Here is a 26,460-nt window from a genome sequence, read left to right on the forward strand (position 1 = left end):
GCTGTCTGTCTGTCTACCTCACTGCTCCCTCTTGCCCCCACAGCTGGGCAGCAGAAGCGTGGGAACACTGCAGCAGAAGCTGTGGCAGCTCGGGGTACCAGCTACGCACCGTACGCTGCCTCCAACCACTCCAGGACGGTACCAACCGCTCAGTGCACAGCAGGTACTGCCTGGGAGAGCGCCCGGAGAGCCGCCGGCCCTGTAATAGAATACCCTGCCCAGCCCAGTGGAAAACAGGGCCCTGGAATGAGGTGAGGTGTTTGTTAGCATGCGGTGTTTAATGTGTGTCAGGGTTAGGAAAAAATTACTACTTAAAGACAGTGTTTGTGGTTAAGAATAGGTGATAGGGACAAACCGTGATTGGGTGTTGGGTGACAGGGAGGCATCTGAAAGGCCCCTGAATCTTCTGAGATCATTGTGACTTCCCCTTACATAAGTTCTAATCCACCACAGAATGTAAGACCCTAGACATCAGTAACCCTGCCCACTCACCCTCCACCCTGACCCCTCTTACTCTTTCCTCATTGTAGCTGGTAAAGTAAATTTTCTGTGCTCCAAATTGTGCTTGTTCAAGCCCGCTTCTTCGTGTGACTTGTTCTTCCCTGTCTCTGGTCTAACCGTATCTTCCCCCTCCACCAAGGTTCACCACCATAGTCCAAACTCCTAACTCACTAACCTTGTGATCCCTTCTACCAAGGCTTCCTCCGCCCTTAAAGGAGAGGAATCAAGAGTTTCTCCTCAGAGTGTCTCTTACTCAGGATAGCATTGTGAAGCTTGTCTGAGTTTGTTCTTGCCCTCTGACCAAGACAGTGAGCCTTCCTTTCTCAATGCATAGTCAAGCCTGAGGTCAAATGATATTTGGAGGCTGACTAGATCAGTGTTTTATTGTCTCTATTACTACCTGTTCTTGATATTTCTAAGGACTCAAAATAAGAGGGCTATAGAAAGACGGAACATTGAAAGCCAGGTGCAGAAGAAAGGACCAGTTGTCCACAGGGGATAACGTGGAGAAATGCCCATTCCCCTTAGAGACCTGGAACTGAGCTTCTCCCAGCCCAGCCAACCTCCATAGTACAGAAGTTTCTCAGCTTAGTTTGGAAGTTCCTGTCAGTAAATTCTACTCTATGTCAGAAAAATAAAGGGGTTGGGGGCTGCCTCTCAGGACCCTGAGGTTATCTGGCCTCAGAATCTCTGTGCAGCATCTCGGCCATAGAGAGAGAAATCCAGAGATGGTTTGTGGTGTGTGTTGTGGGGGGCGGGGACCCTGGGAGCATGCCTGTGCCTCAGCTCCGTAGAATCAACATCTGTAATGTCAGCCTTTGTCTCCGTAGTGTTCGGTGACCTGCGGTGAGGGAACAGAGGTGAGACAGGTTCTCTGTAGGACTGGAGACCACTGTGATGGGGAAAAGCCCGAGTCTGTCAGAGCCTGCCAGCTGCCTCCCTGTAACGGTAAGAACATCACAAATCATTCTAAACACTGTAACACTGTTGAGCCTCAGAAAGCAGAAATCCCTTTCCCCATAAGGTCTCAAATTTGCATTTGCTTACCAAGAAATAGTCAAATGAAGACACCTTTGCAAATAATAGCCTGAGAATGCTCTTTGAAATATGGCCAGCATCACTGAATTACCAAAGCCAGTATACGGGGGATACTGGGTGGGGCTGTGTCAAACATGGATAGCTTCTTCCAATGTGAGTTTCTGTTGGGGATGACTTTTTTCCTCTCTTCTTTGCCTTTATAATCTTGCAGGATTAGAGTTCGATTATTACAGCAGGCTTCGAGATGCTTTACCAAAATGATTTAGGCATACAGAAATTAAATGTGGCTCAACCTTAAGATCCTTTCTAATAATTGCCCATGTGTATAAATGTGATCCCAAAACAGACACCTTGTACATGTGTCAAAACCCAGCAGTTGCCTGAGTGGCCTGACTAGTTGTATTTTGAAAGTAGAATATTTATTTATTTAAAATCTGAACTGGGGAGCTAACTCACTGGGTAACGTGCTTGCTGCACGAGTACACGGACCTGGGTTCAGGCTGTGGGCGCTCCTGATGGAGCACAGGAGGAGGGAGAGACCCTGTTCTACATGATAAGACAGAGGGCAAGGAGGACAAACACCTGACATCTGCTACTCTCCTTACCCTCATTGCTACACGCTCTGGTGAAACTCAAGACTAAACATTGTTTTCTCTGATCTAAACCCATAAGTAATATTAAACTCTGATATCCACCCCCACTTTTTTTTCCAAGACACTTGGCAGCTTCTTCAAATAGCTTTGTAGTTTGGACATTTTAGATATTCAGTCTTTAAGTATTGTAAACAGCTATACTTGCAATGGCAAAACCCCAAGAGCATATTTGGAGGTTCTAAAGGGGAGCACACATATGCGCATGCCCTCGACCAAAGACCACTCCTCCTCTCTTTGGGCAAGGTCATCCTCTTTGACCCAGAGTGCAGCTACGGGAGGCATTTACATGGAGTGTTGAGGGAGGAAGGGGGGTACCCGCCTAGCCAGTTAGATCAGCCATGTTATGCCTGGTGATCAATGGGGCGACATGTCGAGGCCAGTTCACCCTCATATCCCTTCTCTTGGGCTTTTTTCCTTTGACTTATGTTATAGTTTTTGTTTCATCCTATTTATATATAAATAAAACAAATAGCTCTACTCAAATCTTCCTGGCAGTGGGGCTTTCCTTGCTATGCAACCCAGTGTTTGGGGTTTCTGAATGAAAGACACATACACACACACACACACACACACACACACACACACACACATATCTTAATATACCTTAAACAGTCAATCGCCAATCAAAACCAAGTGGGGGCAGGACCCTCATCTTCCCTCTAGACCACAACACACTAGGATAAGGTAGACAAGTGGGTTGTCTGTCACTTACACCTACTGAAAGGGAAAACTGATGAACTACTCAAAGACAGGCCTCATGTTCAGGAGAAGTTGACAATAAATAATGGACTCCACAGTCGGAGTGTGTGTGTGTGTGTGTGTGTGTGTGTATGTAGGTGTGTGTGTGTGTGTGTACATGTGTGTGTCTGTCTGAGTCTGTGTGTGTGTGAGTGAATGTGTGTGTGTACAGGTGTGTGTGTGTATGTAGATGTTTGTGTGCCTGTGTGTGTGCGAGTGAATGTGTGTGTGTGAGTGAGTGCATATGAGTGTGTGTGATGTGTGTGTATGTGTGTGAGTCCATGTGTGTGTGTGAGTGTGCATGTGTGTATGTGTGTGTATGTGTGCGTGTGTGCGTGTGTGCGTGCGTGTGTGTGTGTGTGTGTGTGTGTGTGTGTGTGTGTGTGTGTGAGAGAGAGAGAGAGAGAGAGAGAGAGAGAGCATGTGCACACGCAGTGCCTTAATTTGGTTACCCTTGGTAGATTTTTGCTTTAGTTTGTAAGGAGTTTACTTGATTTGGGGGAATTTTTCTTGCATTGGGTTTTGTTTCTTTTCCTTTCCTTTGTTCTTTTGAGGAAGAACTTAAAGGTGCATTGGGGGTGAGATTCTGGAAGAAATGGAAAAGAGGAAGATTATAACCAAAATATATTTAAATTTAAAACTGTTTTAAATAATAAAAAATAAAAAGAGAATAAGATGAAAAATAAGAAAAGTGAAATGTTTCTAAAAGTTTCACCGAAAGTTAAATTTGCCAGAGATTCCCTTATGGATATTGATGACTACATTGGGTCCCTTGTAGTCTAATTTGCTCGTAACAGTATTTTCAATCACTAATGTTGAATATTTTCTGTAACTATTAATATGACTGAATTTTATTTCTCTTATACAATAATTATAGTAATTAATTTTAAAATAGAATGTCATTTCTTGAAAGGAAAAAAAAAAGAAAAAGAAATGCTAAGCACCAACATGGCCACAAGGGGGAGACATAGGACTTCTTTATTTAGCTGTTTCCTTTGGAGCTTGATTTTCAATCAGAACTCAAAGGGAGAAAAAAAATGAAGAAGCGAACCCTGCCCTGTTAGATGCTCTTCTTGTTGCTGCATATGTTTGCCCGTATGTAGTTATTACCATGAGAGCGGAACACCTTCTAGGTAAACTGTCGATTTTACTAGCTCAAATATGTACACATGGCTAACTGTCTGCACAGATATACATGTTCCTTTTTGGTGGTAGTGGGTGAGATAATACAAAATCAGTGTACGGTGGAGACAGCACAATTCTGTAGGTGTGCCTGTGTTTGTTTCAGGAGCTTTCCTGCCCCGGGTTCTACGTCTAAAGCCAATTTTGGGAGTTCTGGCATGACAAGTTTCTATGCTATTTCAGCCAAACCGGTAGGGTAGCCCTCAGTCGAAAAGGACAGATTCAATTGCATCACCCTTTGAGGTCTGATGTACAGCTCCTTTCCCACAGTTCTTAGGACATAGGGGCAGTGTGAGAAGGCTATAAAGTATCCATTACTTTAATGGTGTTAACATGATGGAGTGAAAGAATGTCTGTGAGAAAGACTCCCTCAGCAAGGGCTTCAGCCTTGGTCATAGTCAGAGCAGTCTGCTTCTAAAGACAGACAGACGTTCAAAAGCGAAGACCTGATATTTTGAGGTTAAAAATCTCACAGATCTTCAGTCACCAATAACACCACCTAGCTTATGACCTCAGCGAGGATACGGTGTTCAAACTCCATACAATGCAGTGGGCTTGTATTTGTCAAGACAGCATGACTGTCAGCTTGGGATGGGGACATGGAATGACATGTGAAATGAGAAAGTAGCCTGCTGTCGATGTCACCAACTGACCCTCTTAGAAAGAGCTCCCAGACTGAAGGAACACCCATTCAGAGCCTGCCCCACAGGTGGCCCATACATATACAGCCACCCAATTAGACAAGATGGATGAAGCAAAGAAGTGCAGACCGACAGGAGCCGGATGTAGATCGCTCCTGAGAGACACAGCCAGAATACAGCAAATACAGAGGCGAATGCCAGCAGCAAACCACTGAACTGAGAATAGGTCCCCCGTTGAAGGAATCAGAGAAAGAACTGGAAGAGCTTGAAGGTGCTCGAGACCCCAAAAGTACAACAATGTCAAGCAACCAGAGCTTCCAGGGACTAAGCCACTACCTAAAGACTATACGTGGACTGACCCTGGACTCTGTCCCCATAGGTAGCAATGAATATCCTAGTAAGAGCACCAGTGGAAGGGGAAGCCCTGGGTCCTGCTAAGACTGAACCCCCAGTGAACTAGACTATGCGGGGAGGGCGGCAATGGGGGGAGGGTTGGGAGGGGAACACCCATAAGGAAGGGGAGGGGGGAGGGTGATGTTTGTCTGGAAACCGGGAAAGGGAATAACACTTGAAATGTATATAAGAAATACTCAAGTTAATAAAAAAAAAAAAAAAAAAAAAAGAAAGAGCTCCCAAACGTTCTTTATAGAGTTATGGGACAGATTTGTTACCTTGAAGAGTGTTCTTACAATTTGATGGCCTATGGGTGCCATAATTCTTCACTTTTTAAATGGTACTGGGCCATGTTTGTCTCTATACATATCCTGGGCCACATGTATAAACATAGGATACTGTCAGCTCCATTAAATTAAATATCAAACATATGACTTACTTAAGAATGTGCATCAGTAAACAGGAAGCCTGTTTCCAAGGCAGAAAATTGCATTTTAATCAAAGTTATCATTTTCCTTTGCTAAAGTGTTATAACGATTTAATTGGTTATAGGTGCAGTGTTTAATATTCATTTTAATTGTGACTTGAAAATCATGGTGGAGGTACATTATTAGAAAGGCAAACTTCGATATCACACAATTAAAAAGGATGCCTTCCCCCCATCTTCAGAACGAATCCAATTTTTCTCCTTCTATAATCCGATGCACATCTCGGTTTTGCCTCAAAGGCAGCATTTCCGTCAGTGATCTGACACCTTCTGCTGGAGATGGTGAAAACGGTGACCAGGCCGATTGTGTAGTAGGCACGGAGCTGCCTTCTTTCAACCCAGTGTGGTGGGACATGCTTATAATCTCGGCCCAACAGGGGCAAACCCGGGTAATGCACCCGGGTAAGACGAAAATCAAAACCTATCTGTTACCCGTGTACCCTTCCTGATGTGTGTGCTTGTTAATGATGTTTGTTTCCCTGGGGATCCCTTTATGTTTGTGCATGTGGCTTGATTTATTTATTTTTACGTTTTTTTTTTTGCAGACGAGCCGTGCTTGGGCGACAAGTCCATATTCTGTCAAATGGAGGTGCTAGCAAGATACTGCTCCATACCAGGCTATAGCGAGCTGTGCTGCGAGTCATGTAGCAAGCGCAGTGGCACCCTGCCACCGCCATACCTTCAAGAAGCTGCTGAAATCCACAGTGATGCCATCTTTGGCCCTAGTGACCTCCCTAGGTCCCTAGTGATGCCCACACCCTTCCTCCCTTACTACTCAGGGTCCCGTGCCGAGAAGAAATCCTTGAGTAGCGTCTCCTCCGTGGCAAATCCCAGCGCATATGCTGCTTTCAGATCCAGCAGCAGAGCCAGTGTTAGCTTCCCCCGGAAGAAAGCACAAGAGGGTGGAACAAAGACGCCGGTATCAATGCCACCCTCCTCATCCATAAAGACTGATCACCTCCATTCCTCTTCCCCTGGGGCTGCTGCCCCCTCCCCTGCTATCACTGATTCCATAGGTGCTTCTCCCCAGACAAGAACCCCAAAGAAAGATGGAAAGACTATTAGCAGGAGACATCCGATCAGGTCAACCGCCTCAGAGAGATGAGAAAGCAGACTAGTGGAGCTAGAAGTCAAAGGGAAACCTGGACAGCCTCCCTCCCTGCATGGTGCATACAGCTTGTTAAAAAGCGGTACTCTCCACAAAAGGTTTACTCATGTCCTCTGTACATGGAAGGACAGGAAGTGCTGGTTCACTTTTTAGTTGCTTCCACCCTCCTCCCGTTCCGCATCGACTTGTTTACCAGAATCCATTGGAAGAAAGCGCCAAAGACTGTTTTCAGAAGGAAAGAGCCCAGTGGCCGGTGGCCCCTGCCTAGAATGTCAGCAGTTGGGAAACTAAAGCTAGAGGTTGGCCGCCAGTCCCCGGGACAGGACAGCCAAGAACAACTCTCCCCAAAACAAAAGAAGAAACGGAAAGGGTTCCTCTCTAAGGAAGAGACTGGAGATTGTGCATATCAGCTGATTTGTTCTTTTTAAAAGTTACAGTAAGAATAACCCAAACAAATGCCAGTGGTTTACGCTTCGAGAAATTTTGGAAATAATTCTTAGACTTGTACTCCTATTTATCTATATTAGAAATACTGTATGAGCAAATTTGCAACTGTCGTGTAAATACTGTACATTGCAGAAATCAGTATTATTTTAAAAGATGTTCTCAAATGGTTGTTTACTATCTGACGTGTCTGGGTGTTCTAGGGTGCCTGTCATTGAGTATTGCCTTACGTGACATTCCAGGAGTTGATTTCAAAGCAGAGTAGGATGAAGAAGTTGGGGTTTGCCATTTGCTATCTGTCTGACACCTCAGGTGTACGGGTGACTCATTTAATCTACTGCCTTCCACCCTTGCAACCAAGGGAACGGCACTGGTGTCCTCCGTGTGTTTGCGCACGCAGGCTGCAGCAGCAAAGCTTGTACAAGGCAAAGCCCAGCCTTCTCACCATCGCACCAGAGGGCATTGTGGTGATGCGCAGCGTCTCATGGTGCTATCAGCTGTACTTGATAGACTGTGATCGCCACAGATGTCTGTTGCGTGTTCCTTCGCAGCTGAGAAAAGTTTCATCCGGCCAGAGCTGACACTTGAGGACATTAGAGCTTTGAAAGCAAGTCCAGGGAAGAGTCTTTGTCATGGTTGAGCTATTTATTTTCTGCATGGTTCGTATCTAAATGTTCCCAGTCATGATGCATCGGACTGCAGTGCCACGCAGGTAGTTGGGTCAGCGACCAACATGCTCACACAAAGCCGTAAATGCTCCCTCCAGGGAGTGGATGTACAGTACTTGTATATAGGACACAGAGCTGAAGATATTTATTTTAAGAGTTGATTTTTTTTTCTCGATAGTCTTCTTTGTATGTCTTTAGTATTGACACTAATGTTGATGGCATTTTAGTAAACTGGAGAGACATGATCAGAGGTGTGCGCTATGCTCTGTACAGAAAGGACAGATTTAAACCGAGCACACAGCCAATCCAAAGAACGAAAATTGAATAGATTCTCACCTTAAAAACAATGAGTAAATTTGGCAGTCCTTGATCGAATCCAGGACCTCCCACATGCTAAGCCAGCACTCCATCTCTGAGCCGCATCTCTAACCCCTTTTATATTTTCAGTACAGGATCTCCTTAAGCTGCCCAGGCAGGCCTTGAACTTGTGATCCATTTGCCACAACCTCCCAAGAAGCTGGGATTGCAGTCAAAGCTTGTGTTAAATATTTACATTTCTAAGTCGTCAATACAGAGTTGATGACTCGTTCCCCTTCGAGACTCATAAAATAGTCGGGAATTCAGCTAGCTGTTCAGTAAATAATGAATCAGAAAGATTTCCAAAAGCCAGGTGAGGCAGTGCACACTTGTCGTCCCAGCATGCCCAAGCTGAGGCAGGAGGATTACTGTGAGTGCACAGCCAGTCTGGGCCATGTAGCAAGACTCTGCTTCGAACAAAACATACTTTAAGTATGTAACAAGTATTTCCTGAATTGCACTCAAAGACAAAAAGTGTTGTGAGCATGCTTCTGAAGTCATTTTCTAGCCGCGTCTAGAAATCCATTGCGCAGACTAACGTAGAGATGCGTTATCCTTTCAAAGCACGGAATGGGAAGGCCTTTTGGGTTATGACCATCATAAATGAACAGTCTAAGCTATGACTCAATACCTCGAAACAACTGCTGCTACTTCATGCAAGAATTTTAAATGTCCTGATAGCTAAGTCATCCCTGAGCCTTAAAAAGTTCTCTCTCCTTTCTTCCTCCTTCTCTTCTCTCCTCTCCTCTCCTCTCCTCTCCTCTCCTCTCCTCTCCTCTCCTCTCCTCTCCTCTCCTCTCCTCTCCTCTCCTCTCCTCTCCCTCTCTCTCTCTCTCTCTCTCTCTCTCTCTCTCTCTCTCTCTCTCTCTCTCTCACTTCACCAGAACGAAATTCTCTCTAGTTTGCTTGGGTGTACACACATCTGGTCCACAGGGAATCTGAAGACGGTCACACACGTACACCTCCCACAAGATGTACATATTCCTTCCCCCCTTTTACCTACGCGCTTTTTTTTCTACTAAGCCAAACGTTCCTTTTTATCAAGGTGTACACTACTGATGCTGTTTGTTGTATTGGGAACACATAGCAATAAAAAAAAAAATAAAAATGAAAGAGGAGACGTGGCCTGACCTTGATTTCCTTGCTAGTGTCCTCTGTGCTTGTGGTTTCGAAAGCCTCTTTCCCTCCAGTCAAGTGAAACAATGACCTTTCGCTGAAGATGCTAGAGAGAGTCAAGATAAAACCGCAGGTTTAAAGATGCTAAGAAGCCATGGGAGGTGCATTTTGCTGGTGTCTTTCCCTTAGGACTATGTAAGAGAAGAACAATTAGGCTGATGGTATAAGGAAGAAAAGAGAGCGTTCTCCTCCCACCCTACCCCCATGCAAAATCTCAGAGGAGCTGAGACACCCAGCAGCTTTGTACCATGAATACCTGAGGGCTGAATGGGGATTTCACACTGGACTCAGGAGGAACAGAACACCACAGGGAGTGAGGCCTTTATTAGCCAAAGAGACACTGGAGTGCAGATGCCAGGTTGAGTGACAAAGCAGGAAGAATCGAGTGTTCGGTTTCTTCAGCCGTGACATGGACAGCAGACCTCTGATGTTACAGGGGAAAATGAGGTAACACATGTTAGCGCCTCCTGGTGGACATCAAACTACTGTCTATATAATCCTCCTAACTTCATGGCAGAGTCCCTCGGCTGTCTGGCTCCTTCCGATTTGCTCAGTCTTGCTATGGGTAAGCAAGATGGTTTGGGAAATCTCAAGATGAAATGCCGTTAAAAGTTGATATGACAAACGCAATATAAATGCTCTCCAGTCATTGATTTTGAAGGTTTTTTTAAGCTGTTTCTATCCATCTACCTTTTCCAAACAACGGTCAAACTAAGCGACTTAGCTAGCATTTTTCCTGGGAACTTGGCTGATGGCCAAGAGCGTGGGCTCTCATACATTTATTTCACTGATATACTCTGCAGCCAGCAGCAAAGTCAGTCTTCTAGACACACTTTGTAGTTTCTTTATGGAGAAGCCTTTTAAATTTAAGTTATGTACGGAGAAAAGTTCAATAGGAGAGGGATAAAAGTCCGAAGAAGAGTTAAAGCAAAAGGACTATTGAAACTACACACAACAGAGTAAGTTAGAAAAGCCATTCAACGCCCGCAGACATCATCAGCTAAAACGATTCTCTTTGGTCCCAGGTGCTTTGAATGATTTCAGCCACAGCTGAAGGTGAACTTTTAAATTCATTATATTGTCCATGATGCAAAGAAAACATAATTCACTAATAGGAACCTGAGATCCCGAGATTCTCAGAACAAAGATGCTACCCATTGCTGTAATCAGACATTTCATCTAGGAACGACCTCATCGATTGACTCCATCCTGTTAAGTCTGAAGTGAGCAAAACTGTGCTCCAGACAGCACTAACTAACATTGTATCAGAACTGCTGCTTTGAAAAGTTATTACTTTCCAGCCATTTCAGTTTCAGAGAGCCACCACTCTCCAAGTTTTTTTCACTGCTAAGGAAGAGATATGCCATCATAGCACGTGTATTTACGGAGAGAACAGTTCGCTTGAACACTACATAGAAAAAGGCTCATAGTGGTTCAAGGTGGAGCAAAAGCTCTCAGCAGTAGAAGATAAGGGTGTGACTACATCTGTTTTCCATTTCTTTGACGGAGATCAGAGCTCTAGTCAAGAGCACCGGTCGTAAAGTCGGACTGTTGGTCTGCTTGTGGTCAGCTCTCTGTGACCTGGGAGAGTGACTCCATGTATCTGATCATCAGTTCTTTTATCTGTGAAATTCAACAGCCCATACTTCATAGAACCATTTAGACAGAATCAACATTGAGAACCCAGAAAAAATATCACGTGTGACAGGCACTACATACTTTGAAACTATAAATTTTTGTTCTCCACAGAAAAAGTCTTTGGGATGATCAGGGGCTCAGATTATTTAGTTTGATTGTTTTACAAGCAAAGTTATGAATCCATGTGTCTTCTATGCCCCAGAGCACATGAACAGACATCTCTAAATAAAGAGACAGGCAGAGAAAGAATAGACTGTGCAGACTTCACACACCTTTTCCTACAACCTGGTAGGTCACTAAAACCATCGAGGCATTCTACATTGCCCATGATGGGTCATGAGTCAAAACGGTGTGCCCAAGTTTAATGTCACCAAGGCCTTTTTAGGGGTGACATAGCTGTTTACATTCCTGAAAAGAACAGTTTACATAACTTGAAGTTTTGACTTCAGGCAAATTCTCTCTTGTGCTTCTCATTGGTCCCTAGCACATATCACCTGCCTACCTCATGAGTTCTTGAGGACTGCTGTGGAACACGCATGCCCCAGAATTCAGACTGGGTTCGCTTACGTTTTCAGTCATTTTCTCTCTGGGTCATGTTACTGGACAGGACCTGAGAACACTCAGATGTGGCACCTCCCTCTCGCCTTTGCAGATCTGTCTAAACCACAGACTGCTGGGCTCGAGATTGTTGGTGGACATCTCAGAGGCTACACAGTGGTTTAAATAACAGCACGAACTGTGGCAAGATGACTTCACGTCTCCAGCACAGAGCCTGGAGCCTGGGTTTCAGAAGGCGTGAGCTCTTTCAGTCAGTTGAGCTTTGCCTTAAGAAAGAGACACCTTTCGGTCCCCAGCTCCGAAAAAAAGAACCAAAAAAAAAAAAAAAAAAGAAAAAAGAAAGAGACACCTCTGGGTAAAGGTGTTTTATGAGGGAAGGGAGCCAGTCAAACGTAACAGAGGGCATGTGTATTGGTGTGGAGATTTGGTTTTGAAACCTTTTCCAAGTTCTCCACAGTATTTCGTAGGAAGGAGTTCAGGATTTGGCCGTGTTCAGTGTGAGTTTGAAACTTTCTATTCATAAGCCCCAAGCTTTAGCTCCTATTGAATTCTCTTAGTTCCCTTGTCTATACCATGGGTCCAGTTCAACTCTAGCTCACATCTAGTGTGGAACCAAATGAGCTCATTCTGTTGAAAACATATAAAGGTGCTGCTACAAATATTATAACTATACCTTGACCTTGTTATTATGGCTTACATTTTATATAATTTGTGAGTCAAAAGAGACTATAAGGCAACCCAGGGAAGCCCTTTCTTGCCCAGTCACCATCACCTTAGCTGGCTTCTCTATCTCAAATGATCCCTTGCAAGGTTAGTTCTCTGTCTGTGTATATGCCTTCACGTGTATACCAATGTGTCTTCTGGGTATGTTAGCTCTGTTGATAGCTGTACCCCAGCATTTCACAAAGCACAGTTCCCGTCTTTCCTGGAGCCTGAGTCCTGTGTTCTGTGTTCCTTGCAAGTTTCTGTTTCATAGAGTAATGATCATGCCATTTTTCTTCCCATTGTCATTTGTCTTTAACTCTTATGCATATTTGGTCGGCTCCCTTGGCCTGTGGTTTTTCCCTTCTAAAATCTGCTCCGCCCTATATAGCATTGTGGTCTATGCTCAGTTTACCTCAGGCTGGGCAGTCAGGGTACTGAGTTGGGTAGTAGAAGTAACAAAGAAGGGGTCTGTGGGTTGTTTGTTGTAAGCAGGGCATGTCCTGGTGGAAGCCTCGAGCTTGGGGAGACTGAAGGGTTGCCCTACAACAAATAGCAAGTACCTTAACGTGCCCTAGTCAAATCCATCCCTGAAACCCCACTAAAAGTTGACTTCCTGCAGTCCCTGTGCCATCCCAAACCTTTTATTTCCTCACTCACCAGGTTTAAATTCTTTTCTTCGCCAAGAGGCATCATTATCAGAACACTCTGCTAAATTAAGGTTAAAGTCTACCATGACCAGATAGCCTCTGAGCTCTGTGCAAAATGGGAGACTACATTGTTAGCAGCTTTTCCCCTTCTTTGACCTTGTCCCAGAAGATTCTAAACCCCCAGCACTCTGCCTCTACCTGAGGAAAGTCACATAACATAAAAACCTGGAGTCCTCCATGCTAACGAGGTGTCTAGTTAGCTTCCCTTTCCGGACATTCCTTTTTACAACAGGTATTTAATCCCTGGTTCATCCTGAGTAAGGCAGTTACACCCACCATCAAATCAAACAGTTTGAGCAAACAAGGACTGTCTCTTCATCAAAGATGGCTGAGGGATGGTCGTGGGAGTAGGGGCCGAGGAGACCTTCATTATGAAGAGGCATGCCAAAATCTCCAGGAGACCTTTTCCCTCCCAGCTTCTGCCTGTCCCAAGCTCTGCCTTTTCCTTCCCGCCTGGCCACGAGGATGTCCTGAGGGGGAGTGCAGACCAGGGATCCATGTTCCCCACTCCTAGAGGTATCGGCATCTGTGTGTACACAGCAGACTGGGAACCACAGCAATCATCCAAACTCTGATGTTTCCCACCCAGGAAAACACGGACTGAGGGCCCCCGTTATGGACTGTGTTCTGCTTCCTCTGAGTAACATGTGGGCAGTGCTGCAGGTACCCCAGAGGTGAGGCAGACATCCTAGCAAGGCATCAGAGTGCACTCTCCTAAGGACCTGTCTCATCTGGGAGTCCTCACTTCCACCACTAGGGGGGCGGTCAACAGTTACTCCTTTAAAGACATCATGGTAATTAGGGAGAGCATGCTGACAGCAAGAACGCCAGGGAGTGATAGATCAGGTGACAGGTAAAATTTAGAAGGTAAATTTTACTTCTTCATAAGGACAAGGGGCTGAGTGAATCTTAGTATTCACACCACACTCCTTGAGACTGACATAGTGTCTGGCTACAAGTTTTTAGCAGTTCCCCCTTAACGTGTAGTTTCTCATAATAGAGGTAAACTTCTTGTGACTTATTTGAACCCTCATTTACCTATATCTTACCTTATACCATCTCACACATGAGTGCTATAAAACATGTAGGAAAGAGACTCAGAACATCTCTCAGGTGACAGGACAGTTAAAATTTGCCATTAAAACTTAAAAAGATCAGAGTGCACGTTTACCAATTTTGATACTATTACCCTCCAAATATGTTAATTGTAGAGGGATTCTAGCCAAGAGTACAGATTTGAAATTAGAGCTGACACAAAAGACTACATACTCTGAAGTTCCAAAGGAGAAGCACACATGGATGCTTGGTTGAGAACCGTCACTGCAACCCTTGCTTAACTTCCCTGTCTCCAGCAACTTGCTCACTCTACACTCTACAGTAATGTCCCTTGAAAATAGTCTTTGCTAAAATGGTTAAAATACGGTTCTGTTAATGAAAAATAAGCAAAAAATATAGCTCTGTTTAACGTTTGGCCTGATCGATCACCACCTTTTGCAGCCCAGCATTTTAAACTACTTCTGTAGGCATTGAGTGAAGCTTTTTAATCGTTGTATGGGAACAGCTTGGAGATGCCGTTATGACTCCAGACTGCCCTAAAACAGCAAACAGTGCAAATATATGGCGAATGAAAGTCATCATTTCTTAGTGCATGTAAAGGTTTGCACAGTTCTATTCTGTGTGCAGTAGAAATATGTCTGTAATAATGTATATGTTCCAGATTTTCAAAACCATATCCTTAAAAAATTGTTGGGCCAGGTGTGGTAGCACATGTCTTTAGTCCAGTGATTCTCTTTATAACTATAAATTTGGGTATTTTGGGTATTTTGTGTATTTTAATGTAAATATCTGATATGCAACCCCTGTGAAAGTGACCCATAGGTTGAAAAGTACTACTTTAAGTCCCAATGTTCAGAAGACAAAGGCAGGAAGATCTCTGTGAGTCTGAGGCCACCCTGGACTATATTACAAATTCTAAGACAGCCAAGCTACATACATAATGAGACCCTGTTTCCATATAGAAATTATCAATCAATGGTCATTCAGAATTTCAGTGAATCCTGCATTGATCGTGATGATTGCTAACTGATTAATGTGGTAGTTGCTGAAGAGAGAGATGTTTAAAGGCAGAAGGACAATTTCTTAAAAGAACCATCGTCTCATACTAGGCATACCAAAGACCAAAGTTGACTTTTCTTACTCCAAATATACCGAGAGTATCAATCTCTAACAACAAAACATTCATGATGTTTTCACACATATGAGTTTACGTTTGGTGATTAAGTAGTTAATATGTCCTATTCTACGGTCACCTGAGATTAATACACACACACACACACACACATGTACATATACATGTATATATAAAATAGCAGTTTTATGTATAAAATACATATGTGAAAGACAATAGTTCTCTCTTACCAATGAAAAGAGAGAAAAAGACACTGCTAGAAAGTGACTACATTGACCTTTCGTTTATCTTTCTGATTATACAATAAGAAATGAGATATGCTTCTTTCCACAAAACTTCCTTCTTTCCAAAAAATCCTCCTTTCTCAGAAGTCTGACCTCTTGATTCTATCTCTTCACTAATAGTATTTGGCATGTTTGAAAATATTGTGTTAGAAAAATTTAAAGTGATGCTACATTGATATCGGAATACTTTATGATACAATGTTTTATTTGCATTTTTGAGTAAAATCTGATAGAATATCAAGATAATAAAATTATATTACAAATAAGGCAATAATTTAGATATTACAGACCAGTCTTTCCCTAAAATTAAAACTAACAACTTCTCATGAGGTTAGAAACCCTGAAATCAAACTAGCCTAAAGAAGAGATAAAAAGTATAAATTGTTTCAAACATGCCAAACATCGAACAGAATATTTCACAAAAAAACCAAGTAATTATAAAAACAAGGACACACATACTCAAATCCGATTAAATTGATTTTTTAAAAAGATGTTCTTTCCTTCACTTGTTACCTTCCCTGGGCCGTATGACTTCTTGGTTATTTTAGCTTTGGGTCTGATACTCTTGCAATGTTTATTTGTGACACATAAGCATGAAATTGTAAAACTATTGACTACTTCATCAGAAAAAATATCTCTTGCATACATATATATATATATACATTCCCAATATTTGTCTAATTAAAGTATTGACAAGCTTATTAGTAGGCAATAGAAACTAAGTGAAGCTAAAGGATATAAATATAATTAATTTATTATATGTGTTTGCTTTTTTAAAGTAATATTTCTTTTTGGAGAATTAAAACATTGAATGCAATCACTTTCCAGCTCATTCCACCAAATCGTCTGAATGTGAGATTTTAAATGGGTTTGGGCTTTTGTGTTGATTTGTTTTTAACTCTAGGAATAATGGAGCCTAGAACATCCAATAATTTCTATTATTTTCCAAGTACGCGATTAAGACAGATATATTAGAATACATTAACCATCCAGTAGACCAAAATTAAAATGTAAAAATCTGGACGGCAAGGTCATTGCAGGAGGGTGCCCTGACAGGGCCCGTGTACTTGCTTGTAATCCCTGTTTGCTGCTACATTCTAAAGGCTAACCTCTGATGTACTTTCTGATAATCCCAGCTCATCCCTTACTAAAACCTACATTCTATCTTGGCTATCCTGGTCTCAGACCTGTAGCCCTTCTGGGCAACAATCCCCTATTCTTACACAATGGCTATGCTCTCTCTCCTGCACCTCTCAGGCCTGCTATATTATTCTTCCCTGCATGGTGGCTATATATCCTTCCTCCACCCTCAGTCCCTTGCCCAGAATCCTAAAAGTCCCGCCTCTGTCTCCCTGCCCAGCCATTGGCTACCAACAACTTTATGAATCAAGACCAACTTGGGGGAGGAACCTTCAGCATCTTACCTGTGGATTTTCTAGCTCAAGCCTAGAGAGAAAGCAAATGCACTCATTCTCCTCAAAATGTATAAAGGTGCTATTACAAACATTATAACTATCCCTTGACTTTGTTATTATAACTCCTTTTCCATTATTTATTGAACCAGTTGCCACATGCCACCCTGGCTGTCGACTATCAACACCACTTTCAAGGATTGTGATACAGCAGTGTATGTATTTTCTTGTTAATATCCTTTTTACAGCTGAGTTCAAGCATTGTTTATAAATCCTGAATCTAAGTGGTAGTTTCAACCATTTAAATCATGTCTGTCACCTCTCCCTGTATTTAGAAAGGCTAAATCTCCAGGGCTGACCTGCAAGGACCTTGGTGGCTTGGTGCTACTCATTTCTGCGTGTTCTCATTGAGGGGTTCCTCCTTTCTCCCACAGGTCTATGCCCTGAGCATTCTTTGAGCCCATTATACATGGTGGCCATTCTTATACCAGAGGGTCACTGAACTTGATGCCTTCTGCTTGGAAGGCTCCTTGCTTCCTGTCCTTTAGGTCTCAGCATGAGAGCTGGACCCTGTGAGCTGTACCAAAAGGACTCTCCTCAGCACCTATTTAAATGAGATCTACTTTTCCTCTTAGACTGTTTATAATATTCTTCTGGTTTTTGCCTTAGTATGCATTTGTATTATCTATATGCTACTCAGATATAATCCATAGGAAGCTAGGAAGGATATTTGTTTTGCTCATTTTTTAGGGTTTTAACTTCTGCACTTAGCTGTTAATCTTTGTAAAGGTGACATACATGCAAAGTGGAACAGATATGTGTAAGTAAGATGATCTTCATTTGGGTAGGATTACATAAACAACAGAGGTGCTTGTGGTGCTAGAGAACACAATTACTATTGCAATTAGTATGTGTTAAGACTATGCAATCTCATGCCAACCTGGTTTACAATTTTTTTTTAGAAAAACCTTTCCACGTAAAAAAAAAACAAAAAAACAAAACAAAACAAAACAAAAAAAATCCCATGCGTAGAGGGAAAATAAGAGATAGACTCAATATTTTACTTGGTAATATATTTTCAAGTTCTAATACCTCCAATAATCTTATAGTGATCAAGAGAGCTTGAATGTATGCATAAAGTCTTGTCTCTGAAAAAACCTTAGCTTCCGCTCTCCTTAATTCCTCCTCCCTAGTTTCCACTTCCCTACATCAGGAAGAAGTAAACTACATCCTTGTTCCCAAGCAAAATTTGCTTCTAGAAAACGTCAGGCACTATGTAAACTGTGTGGTCCGGACAGAGAGTTTACCAAGCTAGCCTGGCACATCCACCCAGTCTACACTACCAGTTTTCCTTCAAACAAGCAAATCTGAGGCTAGAGTATGGTTAGATCCAAGGACCAGTGTGCTAATACATATAGCTTCTACAAACACAGCTGATGATATTCAACTGTATATTTGAAGAAACAAAATACTCCTACTGCTAGGTATCAGAACTGAAATAATTGCCATTTTTAGCCCAGCAGAAAATAGAGCTTGACTGGATATCAACTAATATTAAGCATTGAAATATGGTAACTCATTCATATAGCAACGACTTGCATTCTTTAACAAGGTTTAGTTCAATGTGCTCAGGATGCTTTCTGTATATGTTTGCAATATTGATTATTACAATATTATTTTTAGGCAAATAACCTCTTTCCTTTAGATGACATGATTGGATGAAACTGCCTCTACAGTGGGCAAAAATATTAAAACTATGTTGGCCACTGATTTGGTTTCTAATCTTGCTAGTCCTGTAGCTTATACTGAGAGCTGCTTCACGAAGTGTAGTGACACCCTTCAGGTATGTATTTATAAATGGAGAGTTCATATCTCAGTGACCTGCAGGGCTAAACACTGATCTGCATTCCCTATGTAATCTAATTTTAGTTGAGGAGCACTGGGGCAATGCAGCATGGACATCGTGTTCTCCCGGACTCGGGCTCCACCCAGGACTCCTGAGTACAGCATCATCATTCTCTTTTGTCCTGCCTCATCCATATGAGATACATTTTATCTCATGGGGTATTGTGGACTAATTATAATGCTGTGCACATGTGACAGATGCTGATGCCTTCAGTACAAATAGAGGGGTCCATGATTCTTGTCAGGGAAGTAGAATACTATGGAGACAAAGAAAAAGTAAGCAAGGAGCCAGGGTTCAGAGTAAAGCAAGACTTTAAGCCACTCGTCTCTCTGTGGGTGGTTTGAATGTCATTCTTCTTTCTTTTACAACTGGACCCCTTCCCTCCCTTCCTTCATAGCCAGAGTTTGAAACATAGCCCGGTTTTAAACTTAGACTTAGAGCAATAGAGTGAGAAGCCATTTGTATGCTATCTTGATTCTGCTGTGAGCTTCCAAAACCAAAAAATGTTCTGTGATAAAAAATTAGAATTATATCTCATGTTGAAAGTGGTACTTGGAGTAAACTTGGGCACACTTCTGATATATGTCAGATGTGCTAACTTTCTGTGGCTATATATTGTTAAATTGTATCTTATAATTAGAAATAAGAATGCTATGAATTTTAATGAAAATGCCACCCAAAGAATAACTCATCACTACAGGTGAAGTCTATGGAGCTTAAATCATACAGTAGGCTCTTTTGCTGATGTCTTTTTCATGTATTCCTTAAGTAGCCCAGCACTATGAGGGGGCACAATGATTACTGTATACATATATAAGGCCAGTGGGATTTTAGACAGGCGTCAACTTTCTTACAGTCAGACCAAGGGAGTTACAAGAGAAAAGGGCAGAGTTGGCAGACTGGCAGTACCCTAGTCTGAGGAGCCGTCCTTTTATCAAAAGGCATAATATTCTCTGTGTGACTCTGACTACAATGACAGCTTCTATAGCCACTGCAACGACTTGCAGACAGGTACCTGGAGGTAATTTAACTTTGAGGCAAGTGTTGAATTTGACCCTTAATGAGTGTGAGTCTACTTAGCGTGATACGCAATTGGGAAATTATTTTATGCTCAGCTTTAAAGGTAATGTGTTTTAAATGACTGCTTTAATGAGATTTGTTTGCCAACTGGCTGTTTCACCTTTCTTATTACTAGTGAATCTGATTACCTTCAATACTGATGCACGTTTACCTTTGAAGGGGTCTGTCTCTGGCTGTTTCACCTTTCTTATAACTAGTGAATCTGATTCTCTTCAATACTGATGCACGTTTACCTTTGAAGGGGTGTGTCTCTGGCTGTTTCACCTTTCTTCTTATTACTAGTGAATCTGATTCTCTTCAATACTGATGCACGTTTACCTTTTCCTGTCCTTGCTCATTTTATTACTGTTTCTGTCTCACCTGAATGCTATGGAAGAAACCTTCTATTATGCCAGACAATGTGATCTACTATGTCAGACACCATGTCCTTCTATAAGTCAGACACTGTGTCCTTCCACTATGTCAGATGACGTGTCCTTGCTGACCTTGTACTGAGTATTTCAATTTAAATAGTGTAATACACTTCTATTAGTTTTATGTCTATTTTTCCTTGTCATCTGCATGTTATGATTATACACCATTGACATAAGCTATTGAATTTGATGTAATCAAATCTTTCATATTTTATCATAGGATTTCTACTATTATCCTTCTTTAATGACATTAATAATACCACAGATATCTGGTATTTTTTTCTGTTAGGTTATTTATCCCAGAAGTATATACATTTGCAAATATTATAAAATGGCAGCTCCTCCCCTACTCTCTTCCAACCTTTCTTCATGCTTCTCCTGCTCTTCCTCCCTCTCTTCCTCGCTACCTTTCCCCCCTCTTTCTCCTTCCAGTCATCTCTCTCTATGAATTACTAAAGAGTTTTCAGTTTTCATATTACTAATGTAGGCAGGATTGCCTTGATCTGATATAATGTACTATACAACCAAAGAGCTATTTTTATGTTGATAATAAGCCATAAATCATCTGATTCATCTCTTATCTTTTTTATTATTTTTCACACTAATAATTATAGCAGGTAGATTTCTTTTACTTAAAAAAAGCCCCAGATTTAGCCATACAGGCTTGTGTGTGGCTATAATCCTACTCCCGGAGGCTGAGGCAGTGACGTAAGTGTAAAGCTAGCCTGAGCTACATAACATGACAGGTCATCCAAGCCTGTCTTGCAAGGCATCTCAACAAAGTAAAACAGAATTTAAAACAATCTGTACAAATGTATTGAATTGGATACCACAACATTAGCATATCACATTAATATAGCTATTACTGTGCTATATGATTACAATGTAAATTGCTCCCACTTATAAAAATAACATATCTTCCTATTTCTGTAAGTAATTGTTAATTAACATTCCTATCAGCTCTTGAACATGTTCTTTTGTAGTTTCCTGTGTCCTCTTCTCCCTTTGAATTCCAAAGTAAAGTGACTCCATTTACATACGCTTAGTGCTGGGAGAAAATTATAAATATAATCAAAATCCTAATGTACAAGAGGAAAAAGGAACCAGGACGTGCTCCTGGAGACAGTGTCACATAACATAGTCCTTGCAGAAAGCAATCTGGAACCCTCAGTGAACCCATGCATGTAAATTCACATTGACCCAACCTACTACTACTAGGCAAACCAATGCACAAACAGATTCATCAAGCCCAGGGAGGTTTGTTCCACTCTAGTTTATGAGTGTGAGGAAGAGTGAAAACCATGTGACTTATAGATTCAGTGCCACTTAGGTAAATCAACAAATCACTCACAAGGAACTGTTTTAGGTATTGTTTGGAGCCACGTGTGAAATTCCTAAGGAGGTTATAGAGATTAGGAAAGAAAACAAAATATAGTAAGAATCAGAGCTCTGTGGATTAGTGATAATTATGTATACTATATAGTTATTTCATCTTCTGTGTCAAAACTAAAGATAAAAATTTAACTGATTGTTAGCTATGGGGTATGTAGATGTCACATCAGTCATAGTCAGTTGTAACACATCACAGAGATAATTGTGGCTCCACTGTGAATTTTTACCACTGTAGCTGTGTACTTTATAAAGACATTTAGACGTCGAATTGTTGGTGTACTAACTTTACACTGCAGCCATTGCTGATGGTCTCACAGGAACACTACACTATATGTGTACGAGCTCTCAGTGTCAATATAACCCATCTCCTAAAAGCCAGCCAAGTGCCCAGATACTGCCTGGGCTTGTGCTTGACTAAAACTGGCTAAGGCCTCACTGTCTTTTACAGGCTTGCTAACTCAAGTTGGTTTACTATAAAAATTTTTAAATAATTTGAAGAAAAACACAATCTGAATTAATTATTATCAAGAATAAATAGGTGTCCTGATGATGTAAGCTTCTCCCATTTCCCAAAAGATACTAATGTCCCTCCCTGCCATTTTATTCATATACCCAGAGCGTTCCTGAGTAAGCCTACATAGTCGCAATGCCAGAGGCTTGTCTTGTGCTTTTTGCCAACTTGAATATGTAAGATATTTCTCAATGTCTAACACAGAACTAGTTCTCATGAAGTAATTATTAAAATGGAAAGAAGTACTTGGGAATAGGTTGATTATCTATAATATCTACATTCAATACAGCATTGAATCTGAATTTGTATTTAAGTGTTGTTGTAAAAATATAAAAATAAAAAAGTATAGTTGTCTTTTACCCCACTAGGTCCGCACCATGGTGCCCAAGGTATCTGCTAGATATCTTGGCAGAAACACATCCCAACTCTGCGGTGGCCCCGTGTCTCTTGCTGCCACACACTTTCCTACACTCAAACCGTCACATAAAAAAAAAACACACACAACACAATAACCTTTGACCCAACTGATAAGATAGAATTGCCCACTTAAACATACAAAGCCTGGTACCATCCGTCCCTTGAGAACATTAATAACAACCTGTAAATACACAGAGCAGAATCTTAACATCACCTGCCATGGTTTCTCACCCTCTCTCCTGTCTCTTCCTTTCTCTTCTGTCTCCTCCTCTTCCTTCAAACTTATCTCCCACCCATCCTTCCTTCTCCTCCAATGACAGGCCTCCTTCTATCCTGTACCTGCCCCTCACCTGTACTTTACAATTCAATGGAGAGGTGGTTCTGGTGAAGTCACCTGAGTTCTGAGTCCTTGACTAGGCAGCTGCCCTTGGGGCAGTGAAATTAGCATCAAAATACAGATAACTTCAGGGCAAACCACAACATTTAAGCATTCAACATCATATTATGATGTTATGATTATGACAATAAAACATAATAATCACCAGTAGTTATATAGTTAAGCAAAGAGTGTTCATATTGTCAAATATATTTTTTGTCATTGACTAAGACAAAGAACACTAAAGAGAATCAATGTCAGGATGTAAGATATATGACTGTGTAATGATGTTTATTGTATTGTCATCCATAATGAATAAATAAATGAATCAGCCTAAGTGCCTGTGCCTGGATGAATAAATGAGGAAAACGTATTGTGTGCACACAGTATGGTATTATTCAGCCACAAAGAATTAAATTATGTCATTTTTAGGAAAATGGATAGAATTGAAGATCATATTAGATGACATAAACTAGCCTTAGACAAGTGCTATACATTTTCATCATATATAAAATCTAGAAAAAAGAAGCGGAGGTAAAAGAGGAGGACTGAAAACGATATGAGTGTAGTGGGTAAATGTGTATAAATTCAATACTTGTTTAAATATGTTATAGCATATGGTAATAAAAATGAAAACCTAGTTCATGGGGGCTGGAGAAATGGGTCAGTAGGTAAGAACACTTACTGCTCTTTCTGAGAGCCCAGGGTCAGTTACTAGTATTCATATCAGGAGGCTCAAAACTATCTACTACTACTATAGTTTCAAGGTAACCAATGTCCTTTTCTGACTTCCGTGTCCCTCACACACTTGTGGCAACATATATTTACACAGACACACACACACACACACACACACACACACACACACACACACACACACAAGAGGGAAGTTTAGAGCCCCTAATCACTAACATTAAAAAAAATCAAGCAGACAAAATAGTAAGTCAAAAATATAATTAAAGAGTTTGGAAAAGCAAGAACAGGCCATACCCAAATCCAGTAAATAAGAAGTATTAAAAACCATAACAGAAATGAATGAAAGAGAAAGCAAGTACTACAAAGAATTAAGTAAGCCTGGACTCCTTTTTTAGAAACAAACAAACATGATTGACAGACTCTTAGCCCAATTAACCCAAGGAAGAAAGAGGAGACATAGTTAACAGAATCACAGATGAACAAAGAAGCATTATAACAGGCATCAGAGCAATGTAGAACATTGTAAGGGAATATTCTAAAAACCTATACTCCCATTAAATTAGAAAGCCTGAGAGAAATGAATTAGTTTCTGCATTCCTCTGAACCATCAATGTTGAGAAGAGCTGAACAACTTAAACAATTCCATTACAAATAAGGGAATTGAAACAATAGTTAAAAAAATAAAAAAGTCCAAGTTAAAACCATCTCTTATCCAGATGGATTAATGGTTGTATTCTAGCAGACTTTCACAGAAAAACTGCAACTAAATATTTTTCAAATTATTAAAAAAGATAGAAACACAAAGCACATTTCCAAATTTCTTCCTCGAAGTCAGTATTACCTACTAAGGTAAAGATCTAATGGGGTGGGGGAGAGAACACTATATGCTAATATCTATAAGGAAAACAAATAAAAATTCCCATTAAAATAAGCCAAAACTGGGCATATATCAAAACCAACATTCTCCACAATGAATCTGCTTTTATCCTAGAGATGCATGGATGGTTCAGCGTATACAGGCTGATACATAATAAGTCATATAAATGAACTTAATGACAGAAATTGCATGGTGATATCAATAGTTATAGAAAATAGTTTTGAGAAAATCCAAGATGATTTAGTATAAGACCCCTAGAAATAATAGAGAACATACTTTAATATAAAAAGTTTACACACAATGAACTCACAACCAGCATCGTCCTAAATGGAGAAACACTTGAAGCAATTCCATTAACATCAGAAATAAAACCAGGCTGTCTATCCCAACTCCTTCTCAACATAGTATTCAAAGCACAGCTAGGGTAATAAGCGATGGGAAGGAAATTAAAGCAATACAAATAGGAAAACTAGTCAATTATCTTTTTTGATCTTGGATGATAAGATATATATAGATATAGATATAGATATATATTCCCCTTCCCCCAAAAAACACTCCACCATAAAACTTCTAGAAGTGATCAACACTTTCAGCTAAGAGGCAGGATATAAAATCAAATGACAAATATAAGTAGCCCATCTATACACCAATATTCCAAGAAAGAGATCATGAAAACATTTCCATCCACAGTAGCCTCTAAAAAAAATTAAACTATTTAGGAATAACCCTAACAAAGAAGGTATCTACAATGAAGACTTTGAATCACTGGCAAAAGAGACTGAGGAAGATGCCAGAATGAAAAAAAAAAACACTCATGCTCATGGACTGGTAGAATTAATATTGTAAAAATGACCATATGACTAAAATAAATTTGTAGATACAGTGTAGTACCAGCCAAAATATTTTTGGAATGCTTTACTAAATTAGGCGAAAAATTAAACTAAAACTCTTATGAGAGTACAACTTACCTGAGATAGCTGACACAATCCTGAGCTAAAGAAGTATAGCTCTGAGGGCATTACCACAGTGGATTCTAAGCTATGTGGGAAATATTTGGTAATGTCGCAAAACAAAAGTGTGGTTAACGGACTAAAAGAGAAAATCCAAACATGAATGCACAGAACCCCAGCCACTTAATATTTGACATAGATGTCAAAATAAAGAGGAACCACAGTCAAGAAAGGCAGTACAACAAAAGGTGCTGGAGGCCTAGAATTCCACAGACAGAAGAACAAAACGACACTCAGTTCTACAACCCTGCACAAGTCACCTTCAAAGGGTCAAACACTTCAATCTGAAATCTGAAATACTGAGACGGATGTGAAAATCCCAAGCAGCACCCTATGGGATGTAAGTGCACACGAGGACTTTCTGAATTGGAATCACTTGCTAGGAATTAAGGCCAACAACTGAGAAACAGTTCCTCACCCTCCCCAAATGTCTTGTGCACATCAAAAGGAAAAGGAAATCAATCTAGGAGAAAGTCCATGGAGAAGAAGAGGCTCTTTATAGCTATATAGTCTGGAGAGTGTGGTTCTCAATCTTCCTAATGCTGTGGCCCTTTAATATAGTTCCTTATTTTGTCATGATCCCCAACCACAACACTATTTTTGTTACTATCTCATAACTGTAATTTTGATACTGTTATGAATTGTAACCTAAATATCTATTTCCAATAGTCTTATGTGACCCCTGTGGAAGGGTTGTGACCCAGAGGGTTTAATAAAGGATTAATGTCTGGAATAAAGAATTGAATAAGACAAATATGGGCGATGGATTTGGATGGAGAGTTCAAAAGAAGAAATAAAAATTTCTAAGAAATATCTCAGAAAGTGTTCAACATCTTTAGCCACTAGGGAAATGCAAAATAAAACTACTTTGATTGTTCATCTTGCCCCAGCAAGAGTGGCTGAG

At 40.9% G+C, this 26,460-nt stretch overlaps 1 protein-coding gene across 3 annotated transcripts in view; it reads left to right on the top strand.

Moving 5' to 3' along the window:
- The window catches only part of Adamts3 (ADAM metallopeptidase with thrombospondin type 1, motif 3), a 204,795-nt gene extending 195,467 nt beyond the window's left edge, over window positions 1–9,328 (top strand). For all 3 annotated transcript variants that reach the window (XM_087582949.1, NM_001394709.1, NM_001394710.1), the window contains 3 exon segments: window positions 44–251; window positions 1,332–1,449; window positions 6,179–9,328. In XM_087582949.1, the coding sequence (XP_087439075.1) occupies window positions 44–251; window positions 1,332–1,449; window positions 6,179–6,738 (886 nt within the window). In that variant the 3' untranslated portion in view covers window positions 6,739–9,328.
- The last annotated feature ends 17,132 nt before the right edge of the window (window positions 9,329–26,460 follow it).

Source organism: Rattus norvegicus, chromosome 14, assembly GCF_021556685.1.
Source record: "Rattus norvegicus strain SHRSP/BbbUtx chromosome 14, alternate assembly SHRSP_T2T, whole genome shotgun sequence".
NCBI classification, from domain to species: Eukaryota; Metazoa; Chordata; class Mammalia; order Rodentia; family Muridae; genus Rattus; species Rattus norvegicus.